The sequence below is a fragment of the Mastigoproctus giganteus genome, chromosome 11 (genome assembly GCF_048544385.1).
Source record: "Mastigoproctus giganteus isolate SK-2022 chromosome 11, ASM4854438v1, whole genome shotgun sequence".
NCBI lineage: Eukaryota > Metazoa > Arthropoda > Arachnida > Uropygi > Thelyphonidae > Mastigoproctus > Mastigoproctus giganteus.
Window position 1 is genome coordinate 103,776,966 of NC_143585.1, and position 15,542 is coordinate 103,792,507.

The 15,542-nt window shown below is 37.0% G+C and overlaps 1 protein-coding gene across 2 annotated transcripts in view; it reads right to left on the minus strand.

Moving 5' to 3' along the window:
• Positions 1-15,542, minus strand: part of LOC150078318 (uncharacterized) — a 106,957-nt gene that overhangs the window by 70,794 nt on the left and 20,621 nt on the right. For both annotated transcript variants that reach the window (XM_090384766.1, XM_090384765.1), the window contains exons 4-5: positions 13,012-13,100; positions 220-335 (exon numbers count right to left, since the gene is read on the minus strand). In XM_090384766.1, coding sequence (XP_090240892.1) covers positions 220-335; positions 13,012-13,100 — 205 coding nt within the window. The remainder of the gene's footprint in view (positions 1-219; positions 336-13,011; positions 13,101-15,542) is intronic.

The following is a 15,542-nucleotide window of genomic DNA, read 5'->3' on the forward strand; positions in this document are numbered from 1 at the left end:
TTAATGATTTTGATATTTATCTGTATCCTAAGGTAAAGTTATGGTATATATTGTGGTCTCTCATCTTAATTTTATGTAGTTTCACATTCTTATGTGAATTTTTAATTATTCACTGAATTTATATATATTTATGCTAATTCACTGTTGTTAAATGCACAGCACAAGCACGCATACTTTTTTCTTAATAAACAAAAGAAATAACTTAATCTGAGCACTTACTGGGCAATAGAAACCCTTAGGGCAGATGGTGCATGTTGTGGATCCTTCTATTAATGAATAAAAACCATCTCCACATGGTAGGCACTTTTCAGCACTTTTATTTGGCTGATAATACCCTTTAAAAGAAATATGCAACTATTTTTTTAATAAGTAATATTACTCATATTAATAAAATATTATAAGAAATTAATGGCACTAACTGTCAATCCTTTATATTTTAAATATATGTCGAGAAATCGCGCGCGCGCACACACACACACACACACACGCACACACAGTGATTCAGGAGGAATAGTAAATATTTTGGAAGGTTATAGTATTGATTATTCTGAGTAAAAAGTTCACATAAACATGTGTCCAATTCTCAATGGATACAGAGATATAGCTGTTTGAAACTGGCATGCACAAAGCCATTATGAGAGGTATTAAAGAATGATAAATGACACTGTTTGTATTTATTGACCTTTTGAATGATACAAAACACAAATAATTGACAAATTTACAGTTCACAATAAATGTTCAAAAATCCCACTGCAAACCTTCCTGGGCATGGACCTGGGAGGTGTTGAGCCCTTGGCCTTCGCAGATGATCTTGTCCTTTTTGTATGTGCTAACACCAGGACGAACCTGGATAAAATGGCAAATGGAGCACTGGTAAAACTTCAGAACTAGGCAGCCCTGCACAACCTTACCATTTCAGGAGAGAAAACAAAATCCATACTCTTTAAAGGCAGGGTACAAATCACAAGACCACCTACAATAAAATTAAACTTTACACCCATACGGCTGCACACTGAAGTCAAGCTCCTAGGTATCTTCTTAGACTCGGGGCTTACCTTCCACCATCACCTAAAGTATCTAGCCAACAAAATTCAAAGGTACACTGCTATGATAAGGCGGGTCAGCAGGGCAGACTGGGGACTGAAGCACAAAGCTCTTACTCTCATATACCAAGCGGTATAGTGCCAATTGTGTGTTATGGTGCCTCCATCTGGTACCGAAAAGCCATCCTAGCAAGAAATAAACGTAAGTTGGATTCAATCAAGAGATTCATGCTCCTTTCAATTTGCAGGGTGTGCCGCACCGCCAGCACCCCTGCTCTGCAGGTATTAACTGGATGTCAGCCACTATACTTAGAAGTGGTTAAAAGAGGGCTTTTTTATCACTTAAGGAAGGGAGTTCCAACCCAACTGCTTAATTTTCAACTTGACACCACAAACGGCACCAGGCAGGAAAGACAACGGATAACTCAACATCTACAAGAGATATGGCAACATGACTGGGACACTACAACAAAACGATTCCTTCCATCTATAAGTTCAACTCAACCAGAACCCTGGTTTTCGCCTAGCCTCCATGTGACCTTTATCATCACCGGCCATGGATCCTTCCAACAAAAACTGACCGCCATGGGAATCGAGAATGATCCACGTTGCCACTGGGGCGAAGAGGAGTCCTGGGGGCACCTCATGTATGAGTGCCCCAGCTACAACAACATTAAGCTTAAATTCCTCACCACAATACAGAGAAACCTTTGCAATCAAGGATTCACTCTGCTACTCGAGGAAGATACCTATAAGGCATTAACCACCTACGTGCAGGAAACATTTGCACTTAGGCGAACTAAGATTTCAGAACACAGAGCTCAAGAACTAAACCGGACCAGCATGGGATAACTCTTCCCCCCCCCCAGAACAACACAGACATGATCATGCTAACCCTAATAGGGTAGGATCTATTGCAGACACCATCCAAGGTGCGGGATTTAAAAGTCATTGCAAACCCGAAATGGGTAGGATATACTGCTGGCACCGATTTAGGTGCGGGATTGCTGGCACTGACCACAGTGCGGGATCTACAGGCACTATGCCATTGGCAATTACACAGGGGCACCTGTCCCCTGTGACTTTTAAACCCACACCCTTTCCTATACTTCACCTAAACTTGGGTGAATTTATTCTCCCCTGTCAACCCACCCAAATTCATTCTCCCTTCAATCCTCTCTTCTTCTATGCCCCACTCTCTTTTCTTTTTTAATCTGTTACTTTATTTACTTATTTTTATTTTTTTATTATTATTTTTTATTTATATATATATATATATATATATATATATATATATATATATTTATTATTTTTATTTTATTTTATTTTATTTTTTTTTGGTCTCTGTCAGGAAGCTCAGGCAACCCTGGCAGAGGCCAGCCAGAGTATAATGGGCAGCCTGGCTCACCTCCCAGTAGTGGTGGCGGGCAACGTGGGGTTCCCTTAGGGGCCCTGCGGCTAAGCAGCCAGAGACAGAACAACAGAACACAGCACTACTCTGTCACAAACCAGACACCACACTTTTTCTGGCTTTTACAGAGATTCTGTAATTCTTCACAAAGTATCATGGTGCAGATGTGGGAAACCACTGGTGGTGCCTTCCACAAAACACTATGCCAACCTCAAATGCACTTTGCAACTGTTGTGGTAATATGACGCATTGTTCTTCTGAAGTCGTCTTGGCATTCCTTTATGAGGGCAGCAGTATCCAAAATGCAAGTGAGTAATTTGTCTCTTGTATTCACCTTTTCTTTGTATACTGCGCTTTTCATCTACCCACACAAAGAAAAATCTAACTGAGTGAGGTCTGGAGACCTTGGTGGCCAATGAACGGGACCCACCGCAGCTGATCCATCGTTCAGGGAAAGTTCGATTTAGATATTGTATCACCAGACAAGTATAATGTGCAGGAGCACAGTCATGCTGAAAGTACATAGTGATCCTCGTAGCCAAGGAAACATCCTCCAATAGTAGTGGAAGTTCGTTTTGCAGAAATTTGTGTACTAATAGTAGGACTTGTTCTACCGACTGAAGAATGTGTTCTATTTCATCCAAATTTTGTTCATTTGCACATTCAGAAGAAATATGAGTGCTGGGAACTGTACCAGTTCCCAGTTTGGTGTAAACACTAGTAAACGCTCTTGAATCTGGTATTCTATTCTGCGGTTAGGAAACCATCAACAGTTTCCTAACCGCAGAATTCTTCTCTACATCTACAAGCAACAGAAGCACTTCCACCACAAAAACTGTAAACAAACACCATATCAGCATATTCAGCATGTGTGAAGATGTGCGGCATTCTTAACAACACTTCTAACACCAAACAGCATCAGGTGCTGTTTGGTGTTAGAAGTGTTGGTTATTAACACCAAACAGTTAATAACTGCTTCTTGGTCACATCTGATTCAGGGAGCTGTGCATGCCAGTTTCAATACGGAGATACAACTGTATCTCCATATCCACTGAGAATTGGACACATGTATATATCAACTTTTTTATTCAGAATAATCGATACTATAACCTCCCAAAATATATACTATTCCTCCTGAATCAACCTGTGTGTGTGTGTGTGTGTGTGTGTGTGTGTGTGTGTGTGTGTGTGTGTGTGTGTGTGTGTGTGTGTGTTATTATTGTTATTTGGTTTTTAGGAGCATTAGCAACTAAGGTCATATTGCTCCGGGGATATGCGGTGGTCATTCCCTGACCTTTCCGCATCCTCCATATTTGGTGGTGATAGGCTCGAACCCCGGTCTAATCAAGAAGCGTGTACTACGCACTGCTGCTCCTTCCCACCTGGCTACAGAGGCACCTTGTGTGTGTGTGTGTGTGTGTACAGGTAACTCTTGTATAACACACATTCCTACAAAATCTCGTGTAATGTGAAACCATGTTGTACAGGACTAAGAACCAGTACAAAAAGAGGATTACGTTCCAAAAGCTAACAAAAATACACCATTTTTTTTATAACTATCAAAAAATTAATTTTTATAATAGTTGTGTTGTTGTTTGTTATTTGGTTTTCAGGAGCATTAGCAACTAAGGCCACATTGCTCCAGGGATATACGGTGGTTATTCCCTGACCTTTCCACATCATCCGTATTTGGTGGGCACGGGCTCGAACCCCGGTCTAATCAAGAAGCGTGTGCTACACACTGCTGCTCCTGCCCACCTGGCTACGGAGGCACCTTTTTTTTTTATAATAATAATAATTAAATATTTTAACTTTATTTTATAATAGAAGTAACTTAAATAGTAAAAACTGAACAAATGTCTTACCTTACAAACTGTGATACATATATGTCAGATAATTTACATTCATTTAATTTTCTTCCTCTTCATCGCTGCTAAGAGCACAAACAAAAGAGAACGTTTTGTCTGTTGCAGAATATCACCTTCTGAACTTTCTTCTGCAGCATCTAGATTTTGTGTATGTTCTGCTCTTTTTAAAAAATCAGTAATCTGGGTTTGTTTGGTTTTGCTTGATAGATCTTTGTAAATTTCTTGATATGGAGCTAAACATTTTTAAGCTCCCTTTTGAACTTTGTATTCCTTTCAGTAGAAGGATCTGCATTCAAAAAATAAGATTCTAATTGCTCGGCTAAGTTTATGCCTTCCTGTAAGGTTTTTAGTGTAAAATATGAAGTGATATTGAGAAAAAGCCACGAGTTAAGGCAAAATTTCAAAGTATCTGAAATTTTGCCAAGGCATGACAGGAGGGGTTACAAGATGAGAGCCTCTTCAATCAGAACAGGCAGAGAGATTGCACAAGGCTCATGAGATAGGATACATTTAAATAGGTGGGACGCAAGAATATTTACTGATGTTATCGAAGCAGCGTCAGGCGAGTAGGAAAACTTCTAGTTTGGGTAGGTGGGGGAGAATACACAGAATAATAATTTAATGGCAGCCATAAGTAGAGGCAAAATTGATTCTTGCAGTGCTTCTACTTGGATATACAGTAGCACAGAAAGCAATGTGGGTGAATTACAAGGCCTACAAGGAATAATCATAGGACAAATAATTATATGGGCTAAGTTGAGTTACTAAGAGTAAAAAACAGGCACATACATATTTTCTTATGTACTAAGAGCATAATAAATAAATTTTATAAATTTGAAGTAACAGTTAAGTATTATAGGAATATTACATATATGGTGCCACAGTGACAGTGGAATTTAAATATGATGGTACGATGTTTTAAATAAAAAAAAATAAAAAATAAAAAAACAGAATGTATATGGTTAAAACACAAATACATTCTCAAACAGTACACATTATTGAACAGGTTTCCAGGTGCAATTCTGAATCAGTCTGATGTGACAATGGGAAAACAAAAATGAAAGTAGGAGTATGTTATAGGCCAGAGGTTCCCAACCACCAGTATGTGAACTGGTACCGGTACACAAGGAGTGAGTTACCGGTGTGCAGGCTGTGAATGACACCACCTGCAATTTGCCTCATGGGAGAGTAAACTTTTTAAATGTTAATATCTTACTAAAGCCAGAATTTCTTTTTATTTTTCACAGTTTGTACTTTGTATCTATGCGAGTGTTTCAGTCTTCCTTCTTGGAAAATATACCTCTTTTCTTTCTTGTACTTCTTCATTCATAGAACTTTATCTCTTTACTTCCCCTCCTTTTTCTTCTTTTTTTATACAGCCAGTCTTCCTTCAGAGGTTGCTTAATGAACATTAAAAGTAGTGTTTGCAGTTGTAGTGATTTCACAGGTAATTTGTAATTTAGATCATTAGAAATTATGACATACTGCTATCCTAATTATTATATAGTTTTGATATTCCAATCAACAATAATTAATACCTTAGTTCAAGTAAAATATAAGCATTCAAAATGTAAGTTTTAAAATTCTGTTTAGCAGATATTTAAGTAGTTTAAACAATTTTCAATAACTAGTTTTCCTTATATTGACACTAATCACAAAAATATCCTTTCGCACCATTTGATGCCATTTTTTACCACAAATAATTCTTAATACTCACTCACTCAGGAAAGGTACTTTATCGTCTTTTCGAGCTGCACTCTGAAGTACATAATTTTCTTCAATCAGAAGATTCCAAAAAATATAATTTCAACAATTTTAGCAAGAGGTTGCCCTCCCATATCTGAATATAGTGTTATTTATTTATTTACTTATATATTCCTTTTTTCCCCCCTCAAATAATTTCCCCCAGTTCATTTTTGCACTAGGTTTTTTAAAATTCTTTCACCTGTTTAACCACTACTTCACTTCCACTTTCTACTAATCCCTTAAACTTCTCTTAGTTCTGGCACCTTGTGTACTTTTCATTTCTATTTTCACAGACACTATTTATTCTACAAAACATTCATATAAGTTTATAGTGGGTAAAAATTGGAAAATTTCACACATGTCTCTGTAGTATAATATCTGACTGAGTGTATAAAGCTCAGTCATGTGTTAAGATTTCATACAGAGTTTAGTATCTCTGATTTGACATAATTATAGTATCGCAAATAGGTCACTCGAAAGTTCGAATCACGTAGATTGGCAATAGATAGTTAAATTTATTATCGATTATAACTACTTAGAAATTACTAACGTAATGTTATAGCATAATACATAAAACTTTATAGCAGATAGAATACATATACCGTTAAGCTTGATATACACACACACATATATATATATATATATAATAACATAAGCTTCACGGCATAACCAGTGCATAGTGTTATTACTTAGAATATAAGTTTAGTGTAGTATTTTTAATTATATTGAAATTGAACTAAAATCATGTCTCAGACCAGAGCAGCCAAGCAAAAGTCTCAAGGTAGTGGGAGTGCCATGGCTTGGGAGAGAACTGAGGAGGTTGGTTGTCCTCTGAATCACAGCCTTATGAAATGTACTGCTTGTTTGATATTTGTGGACTATCAAGAATGAGACATGATATTGCCAAGGGGATGGATGTCTTTATGTGAGCTTGATGTAAAGAGTGCAAGCTCCCCCCCCTTCAAGGGCCCCAATTTAAATCCACCACGAGGCCCTCGAAGGATTTAAATTGGGGAGCCCATCAAGCTCTCAGCTTCCCACATCAACACCAGAGCTTGTACTTGATAATCAGGCAACAGCAGCAATTCCCAAAGCAGAATGCACTGGTCAAACAGGAGCTAGTTCTGACTCTATTATCAGGGAAATGGGAAATATATTGTACAAAAAGGATAGGTGGAATAAGACCAGAGTAGTGTTCCAGAGGCAAAAGTAGATGATTAGATTAGATGATGTAGAGCAGGTGTCATCTTTTAAGGGTGATAAGGTGATACTGTTGTATATATTGGCACTAATGATATTAAGAGTAGAAGATCTGCAGACTTACTTAACAAGGAGAGGTCAATATTGAAAAAAGTCGAGAGTTAGGGTTAATTTTTAAAATGTCTGCAATTCTGCCCAGACACGATAGGAGTGAGTGAGATAGAAGCTTTGTCAACCAATTCAGCCCTTGAGAGATTGTACAAGAAGGCTCATTGGGTAAAATTTTCCTCACCATGGTTTGTGCTTGTTAACAGGAGAGACTGCTTCTACAGGGATGGGATAAACTTAAATATAAAGCATGCAAGAATATTTGCTGATGCTATCGAGGCAGTGTTAGGTAAGCTGGAAAACAGCTAACTTTGGGGGAGGGATTCACGGACTAATAGATTAACAATAGCCGCAGGCAGAGGTAAAAGTGATTCTTGCACTGCTTCTATTGGAATTAGCAGCAGCCTGGAAAGCAAGATGCTGGGGATTTCAAGAACTGCTGGGTGTCATCATGGAACAAATATATACATGGTCTATGTTCAGGTAGCTAAGAATAAGAACAGGTGCATATATACTTGCATGTAAATAAATTCGATGAATTTGAAGTGCTGGTCAAGACATCAAAGGCAGATATTTTTGGGATATCAGTGATGTGATATCACACAGATATAAGGAATGCAGAATATGAATTTGGAGAGTACAATGTGTATAGAAATGACGTACGGGATAGGAAGGGAGGAGGGGTTATGCTGTTAGGAAACAAAAAATCTAAGGCAGTGCGCATTCAGTTGATATGGGTGGTCAGGGCAATGCTGAGTCAGTTTAGTGTGACATAAGCACTGGGAAAGCAAAAATGAGAGTAGGAGTGTATTATAGGCCTAATGACTCTGATGAGTACAATGAACAGTTGTACAGAGAAAAAGAGTGGGCCAGTAAATCAGAATGTCTTATAATGGGACATTTTAGCTTTCCAGATATTGACTGGAAATTGTGGGTTGGTCACTCACACACTAGCAAGACTTTTGTGAATTTATTAGGTGTTTTCTAGAGCAGCATGTTCAAGAGGCAACCAGAAAGAGTAAAACTCTTGATCTGATTATCAGCAGTGATTATTCATGCAGTAAGAATCTGCAGATAAAGGAACTACTAAGGTGCAGTGATCACAGTGTACTGATGTGGGAGTTACTTAAAGATGAAACTACCATCAGGACTAAAGGGAACAGTGTTTGCTTTCGTAAAGGTGAATGTGGTGATCTCAGACAGTTTTTAAATTTTATACAGTGGGACCAACTGATGATGTTACCAACGTCATCAGTTGGTCCAAATTCTAAATGGGAAGCATTCAAGGAATTAATCTTGGATGCTACTAGGCTTTTCATGCCGACTAAGATATACTGTTAAATGTTTAGGCTTAAATGGATTTCAGATGAACTAATGAGACTTGAGGCAAAAAAGAAAAAATGCACGGGATGCATAGGAGACACAGAAGACAATGGTAGATATAAGCTAGTCTGCAATCAAGTTACAAAGGAGGTTAGGCAAGCGAAGGCAGATTACGAGAAATCTTTTTGGCAAAGGATGCAGAGAAAAGCAGAAAAGGCTTCTTTCCTTATGTAAATTCTAGAAGGAATGGGATGAATGAGATTAGTTCACTTGATATCGATAGTTTGACTTTTGATAATCCTGCTCCAGTAGCTGACAAACAGAATATTTTGAAATTACATTCACACACAAGGAATTCTGTATGGAAGTGGAGGCCAGAGGTCTATCAAACTAACAGGGATCTACATGATTTTGTAATAACTGAGAGGAAAGGAGAGGAGAAATTGTTGAAGTTACACATAAGAAAGGCACCAGGAACAGATGGGATCTATCCAGTTATATTAAAGAAGGCAGCAAAGGAAGTAAGCATACCTGAATCCAAGGATGCTTGCATAATTATGAGAGCAGCCTTGGATTCATTGGAAGTCCCCCACAGACTGGAGTGAAAATGTATGCCGAATTCACAAAAAAAGGGATCAAAAGGTGATACGAGTAATTACAGACCTGGTTTAACTTCTGTTCCAGGAAAAATAATGGAGTCGCTGGTTATAGAAGCATTACAGGATCACTTGGACAACAAGACTGCAGTTATAGTTCAGACAGAGCATGGATTTGTTAAGGGAAAGTCTTGTCTGATCAATTTGATTGGATACTATGATGTGGTCACAAAGGAACTGGATGCAAAAAAGAATTTTGATATCATATACTTGGATTTCAGGTAAGCTTTTGATACTGTTGCACATGGAAGACTACTGGAGCAGTATGGCATTAAGGGCAAGTTGCTCTTATGGATAAAGGAACTGTTGAGTGGGGGAAGAAAGAGTAGTAATCAATGGTTAGTTGGCTGGTTGATTCAGAGATTTCTTAGGTGCATCGGCAACTATGGCCATAGTGCACCAGTAATCAATGGACACTGCTCTTTGTGGACTAATGTTATTAGTGGAGACTCATTGTTGTTTTCTATATTTATCTATGATATTGATGAAGGTATATCATTCTTAATGTCCAAGTTTGCAGATGATACATACAAAGGTTGGCAGTGTTGTTAATGACAGTAATTACAGTATGCCACTGCAACAGGATTTAGAAAAGTTGGGCAGATAGGTGGCAACTGAAGTTTAACATTGACAAGTGCAAAGTACTGTATATGGGTAGCAGTAATCCCAGACCCCAGAGTAACCTAACTGCAGGGTAGCAGACTCAGTGTAGTGGCGAATGAAAAAGACATGGGGGTAATTGTGCAGTCAGATATGTAGTTTTCTGAGCAGTGCAGACAGACTGCCAGAGCAGTTCTTGGGTCTTGTCAATAATATACAGTAATTTTGCTAGCAAGGATAAGGCAGTAATCAAGCAGTGGTTGGGCCACAGCTTGATTATTGCATACAGGTCTGGAGCCTTCATTTTAGGAAGGATGTAGAGCTGCTGGAAAGAATACAGAGATGGGCAACGGGATTGGTAAGGGGAAAAAAGGGTTGCTCTTATCTTGAATTTACTCACATCTTTAATTTGGTAATAAAGAACTATTCCTGAGATAGGGATTTCAGGCCTTATAGAAAAATACGATTTAGTTTGTCAAATGTTTTTTGAACATAAACTGTATTCAAAGATATTTGAGAATGGGTGTTTTTTACCTATGTAAACACTAGAAGAAAAGGGTGAATCATACTGGTCGAATAGAAATGAATGGATTAACTGTTGACGATCCTGCTCAAGTTGCAAACAAACTGAATGGATATTTTGCATATAAACTCACACATGAGTAATTTTTTAGAGAGCTAGGGATGCCAGAAGTGAGTCAAATTCTGACAGAGAGCTGAACAATTTTGTGATTACTGAGAGGAAAGTGCAGGAGAAATTGTTGAGGTTAAATGTAGAAAAGGCACCTGGGTTAATCAGATCTATCCAGTTATACTAAAGGAGCCATGATTATGAGAGCAACTGGATTCAAGTGGAGGTTCCTAGAGACTGGGGAAGTGCAAATGTATCCTCAAATTCACAAAGTGGGATCAAAGGGAGACACATGAAATTACAGATCTGTTAGGTTGATTTCTTACAAGGAAAATAAAGAGTCATTGGATAAAGAAGTAACGTAGGAACATCTAGATAGGAATGCAGTTATACTTCAGTCACAGCATGAATTTGTTAATGGCTAACTTATCCGACAAATATGATTGGATACTATAACGTGGTAACAATGCAATTGGATGCAAAAAAAAATGATACTGATAATGTATTTAGATTTCAGAAAAGCTTTTGATACTGTTTCACATAAAAGACTGCTGAAAAAATTGGAGCACTATGGCATTAAGGGCAAGTTACTGATATGGATCAAGGAATGGTTGAGTGGGAGAAGACAGAAAGTGGTATTCAATGGACACTGCTCTTTGTGGAGTCCCTCAGGATTCAGTGTTGGGCCCATTGTTGTTTTCTATATTTATCTATGATATTGATGAAGGTATATCAGGCTTAATATCCAAGTTTGCAGATGATACAAAGGTTGGAAGAGCAGTTAATTACAGTAATCAGGGTATGCTACTGCAACAAGATCAGACAAATTAGGCATATGGGCTGAGAAGTGGCAAATGAAGTTTAGCATTGATAAATGAAAGGTATTTCATATGGGGAGCAGTAATCCCAGATTAACATAACAGTTGTGTTGTACCACATTCAAGACAGTCAAAATGAAAAAGACCTGGGGTAACTGTGCAGTTCTCTGAAGACATGAAGTTCTCTGAGTAGTGTAGACAGGCTGCAAGGGCAGCTCACAGGGGTTGTACAAAGATATACCGAACTTTGACAGCAGGGATAAGGGGGTGATCATCCCACTGTATAAGGCGATGGTTTGGCCACATCTTGAGTACTGCATAGAGGTCCGAAAGCCTCGTTTTAGGAAGGACATGGATCTGTTGGAACAGGTGCAGAGAAGAGCAACGAGATTGGTCAGGGGAGCATAAGGGTACTCTCACCAGGAAAAGCTTCAGTTTTGCAAATTGCAGTGTCAGAGACTAGGCAGGCACCTGCAAAGGGATCTGATTGAGGTGTTCAATGCTGATGGAACCCATCCTCTTGCCCAGACTACAGTATAGGGATCTGATTGAGGTGTTCAATACTGATGGGATCCATCCTCTTTCCCAGACTACAGTAGTAGTACTACTGTGCCAGGTTGACCGTCACTAATCCAGCATCATTGGGACCTGTGGGTGCCAGATTAGTGAGTTTGCCGGATCACTGGTGGTTAGATTAACACATACAGTTTACTCAACAGGTAACCACCTAATCGTACCTCTAAAATACCCTGTAAATCAGTACAAGTAAATCTGTAATAACAACAATAATAAATGATTACACATTTATATACTTCTGCAACACATGTGCAAAGGTAATTTTATTTTATCTTGAGGTTACCCTACCAGTTTCTGTGATATTTGTGATTCTAGTGGGTTTGGAGGCTGGTTATAAAGGTCCAAAATTAGGTTCCAGTTTAACATTTAGCAGTTAACTTATTTAATCAGTAAATTCCATTCCTAAAGTACTGCATACTTATTATTTGTAGGGGTATATATATATATATATATTTTTTTTTTTTTTTTATATATCTGTAATTTATATCACTTCTTTCAATTTTTTTGCCAAAAGAATCAAGTGTTAGGGATAAAGAAAAATGCCTACATTTGGAGGTGATCATACATACTCAGAGTAATAAAACACACATGAAACTCTTTTATATATTACTGGTTCAGCTGCTATCATATTACCGTTGTTCTTATAATAGCCTGATTTGCAATGTCAGTTAGTTATTTGAACAAATGCATCAAAAGCTTAACTTCATATTCAAAAATTAACTCATTAAATTCTTGTTAATATATGAACTTGAGGCCAATTTTATGAAAAAACATATATTCAAGAATGGTTTTAATATTTCCATAATTTTTGTTCCTACAACTACTGAACACATTTCTATATAGAATGGTTATGACATTAATGAACTTAAAGTACATTATCATTTTTCCTACAAATGGCTAATGTTTGGATTCATATATATAAAAAAGAGGTACATAACAAAATACACTGTTATAACATCCACGAAGAATGTAAAATAAAAGAAAATAGAATGAACTAAATAGTTTTCAGAAATCAAATTAGTATAACTTACCAAGAGGGCAAGGTAAACATTCTTTTGAACCACTTTCTACAGCAAAAAAACCAGCAGCACAAGAAATGCAAGACGTACATCCAGAAGTACTAAAGATAATGAAATGATAAGGATGAAATACACAACATTAAATCAATATTTTTTTCTGAATTTAATGTAATATATTAAGAAAATTAAAGAGTAATGAATCTTTTGGAATCAATAGTATTATTAGTGGCAAACTAATGCCAGGAAGTAAACTGATACAGCATCAGCCATTAAAAACAATGATATATAAATAATTTTATCTACCTGTTTGCCCATTTCTTCAAATAATTTGTTCAATCCTCTAAATTTATTCTGACAATGAGTTACATTTTAGCTGATGCAAATTTCTGGACAACTATGCTGAAAACATTCCTTTTCCAATTTAAATTTATTTTCCCTTGTGTATGTTGTCCAAGAATGAGTAAGGATGCTATCAGCATTTAGCTCACTCAAACCACTGAAAACACTTCAATCAGGTCTCTTTGCAGATGTCTAGTTTCCAGATTCTGCAACTCACAGTTGCAGCATCTGGAAACTAGACACTTGTGCTGCTCTTCTCTGCACTTATTTCAACAAAGATATGTTCTTATGAAAAAAAATAAAATAAAAAAAAAGAGGTTTCTAAACCTGTAGTATTAAACCTGTATATAGTAATAAAGCCACTGTCTTATACAATGGGATAATCACCTCTTTGTCCATGCTTACAAATTCCAGTGTTTTGTTGACAGAACACCACGAGCTGTCCTAGCATCTGTATGCACTGCTCAAAGAACTTAGTGTCAGATTGTAAAATAACCCCTAGCTCTTTTTTCAATCTCTACTACACTGAGCATGGTATACTATTAAGTGACATGTTATTCTCAGCTTATCCTGATCATATCCTGATCCCTGGCATTAACTATTCTGACAACCTTTGCATCATCAGCAAATTTTGACGTTACTCTTCATATGCCTTCATCAATACAATTAATAAATACTGAAAGCAGTAAGGTTTACAGAGCATCAGCCATTAAAAAAAGTCTGGCTCTGAAACCCAAAGAATTCAACTAACAGCATTAGTCCACTGCCCATTAATAACCACTGTCTTCTATTAATTCACCATCCCTTTGTGTAGTGTTTATCAACAACAATGGTTAAAAAAAAAAAGAAAAAAAGTGGGATACTGAATTCCTTTACTGCATATTTTAAAATTTGCATTTTATTTCTAAAAGCAAGTGCCTTTGTAGATGTATTCATAACATGGGATACACAATGCCATTCAAAATTTTCACATAAAGTTTGTCTTTCATTGTAAACGAATACATTTCAGACAAGATGGGCCTTTAAAAATAATTTAATGCATTGAATTTTTTTAATCAAAATTATTTTGTTCCAATGAGACTGACAATGCACTAATAAGAAAGGAAATTGGCCAGAAACAAGGAATATTTTCAATATAATGATTGGTTGGTTGGTTTGGGTTTTATTGGCGCATCAGCAACTGAGGCTATAATGCGCACCCAATATAATGAAATATAACAGTTATTGTTTGTTTGGTTTTTTTTTTTAGAAGCATTAGCAACGAAGGCCATATTGCTCCGGGGGGATATGCGGTGGTCATTCCCTGACCTTTCCGCAATCTCCGTATTTGGTGGTCACGGGCTCGAACCCCGGTCTAATCAAGAAGCGTGTGCTACGCACTGCTGCACCTGGCTACGGAGGCGCCATATAACAGTTATCTGTTGCAACAGGATTTTACTGTATTATGCATTATCCATGTTAAACCTCAACTCCAACTCTTCAGGCCATCTTCCTAATTCATCCAGATCTTTTTTTGAAGTGGCATATCCTGATTACTATCATTAACCACCCTATTCACCTTTCTATTGTAATGAATACAGAAAACAGCAAGGGGGAAACACCAAACCCTGAGGGACTCTAGTCATAATCAATACATTATGAACAGTGTCCATCTCACCACTCAACCACCCCTTTTTCCATAGCAGACTTGCCCAAATGCCACACTGCTCCAATTTGGTCATGTGGAACAATATCAAGAGCATTACTGAAATCTAAAAATCTACTCTGATAATGATGTCAATTTTTTTTTTTTTTTTTTTTTGCATTCAGTTACTTTGCAATTACCTCAAATAATAATTACTAGTTAATCAAATTGATGAGCCATTTTAGATAGTAATATTAAAAGTACTGTCAATAGAACGGATGGATTTTAGCTACTAGTTAGAGGTACAAATTCTGATATAACAAGTTAACTGAGATTTCATATTTTTTCAAATATTTCATATTTGAAAAATACAGCCGGACCTCTATATAACGAAATCGATCATTCTCTTGAAAAAATTCGTTAAACAGAAATTTCGTTATAGAGAAATATGACCTTTTCAACAATGAAAAATTCTGTAAATTCAGAAATATAGTAAAAGATGGGAAATAAATAGGAATGAATAAATTTTCTAACATTTTAAAGTAATTAATTTATTAATACATACATATTAAGAAATGAC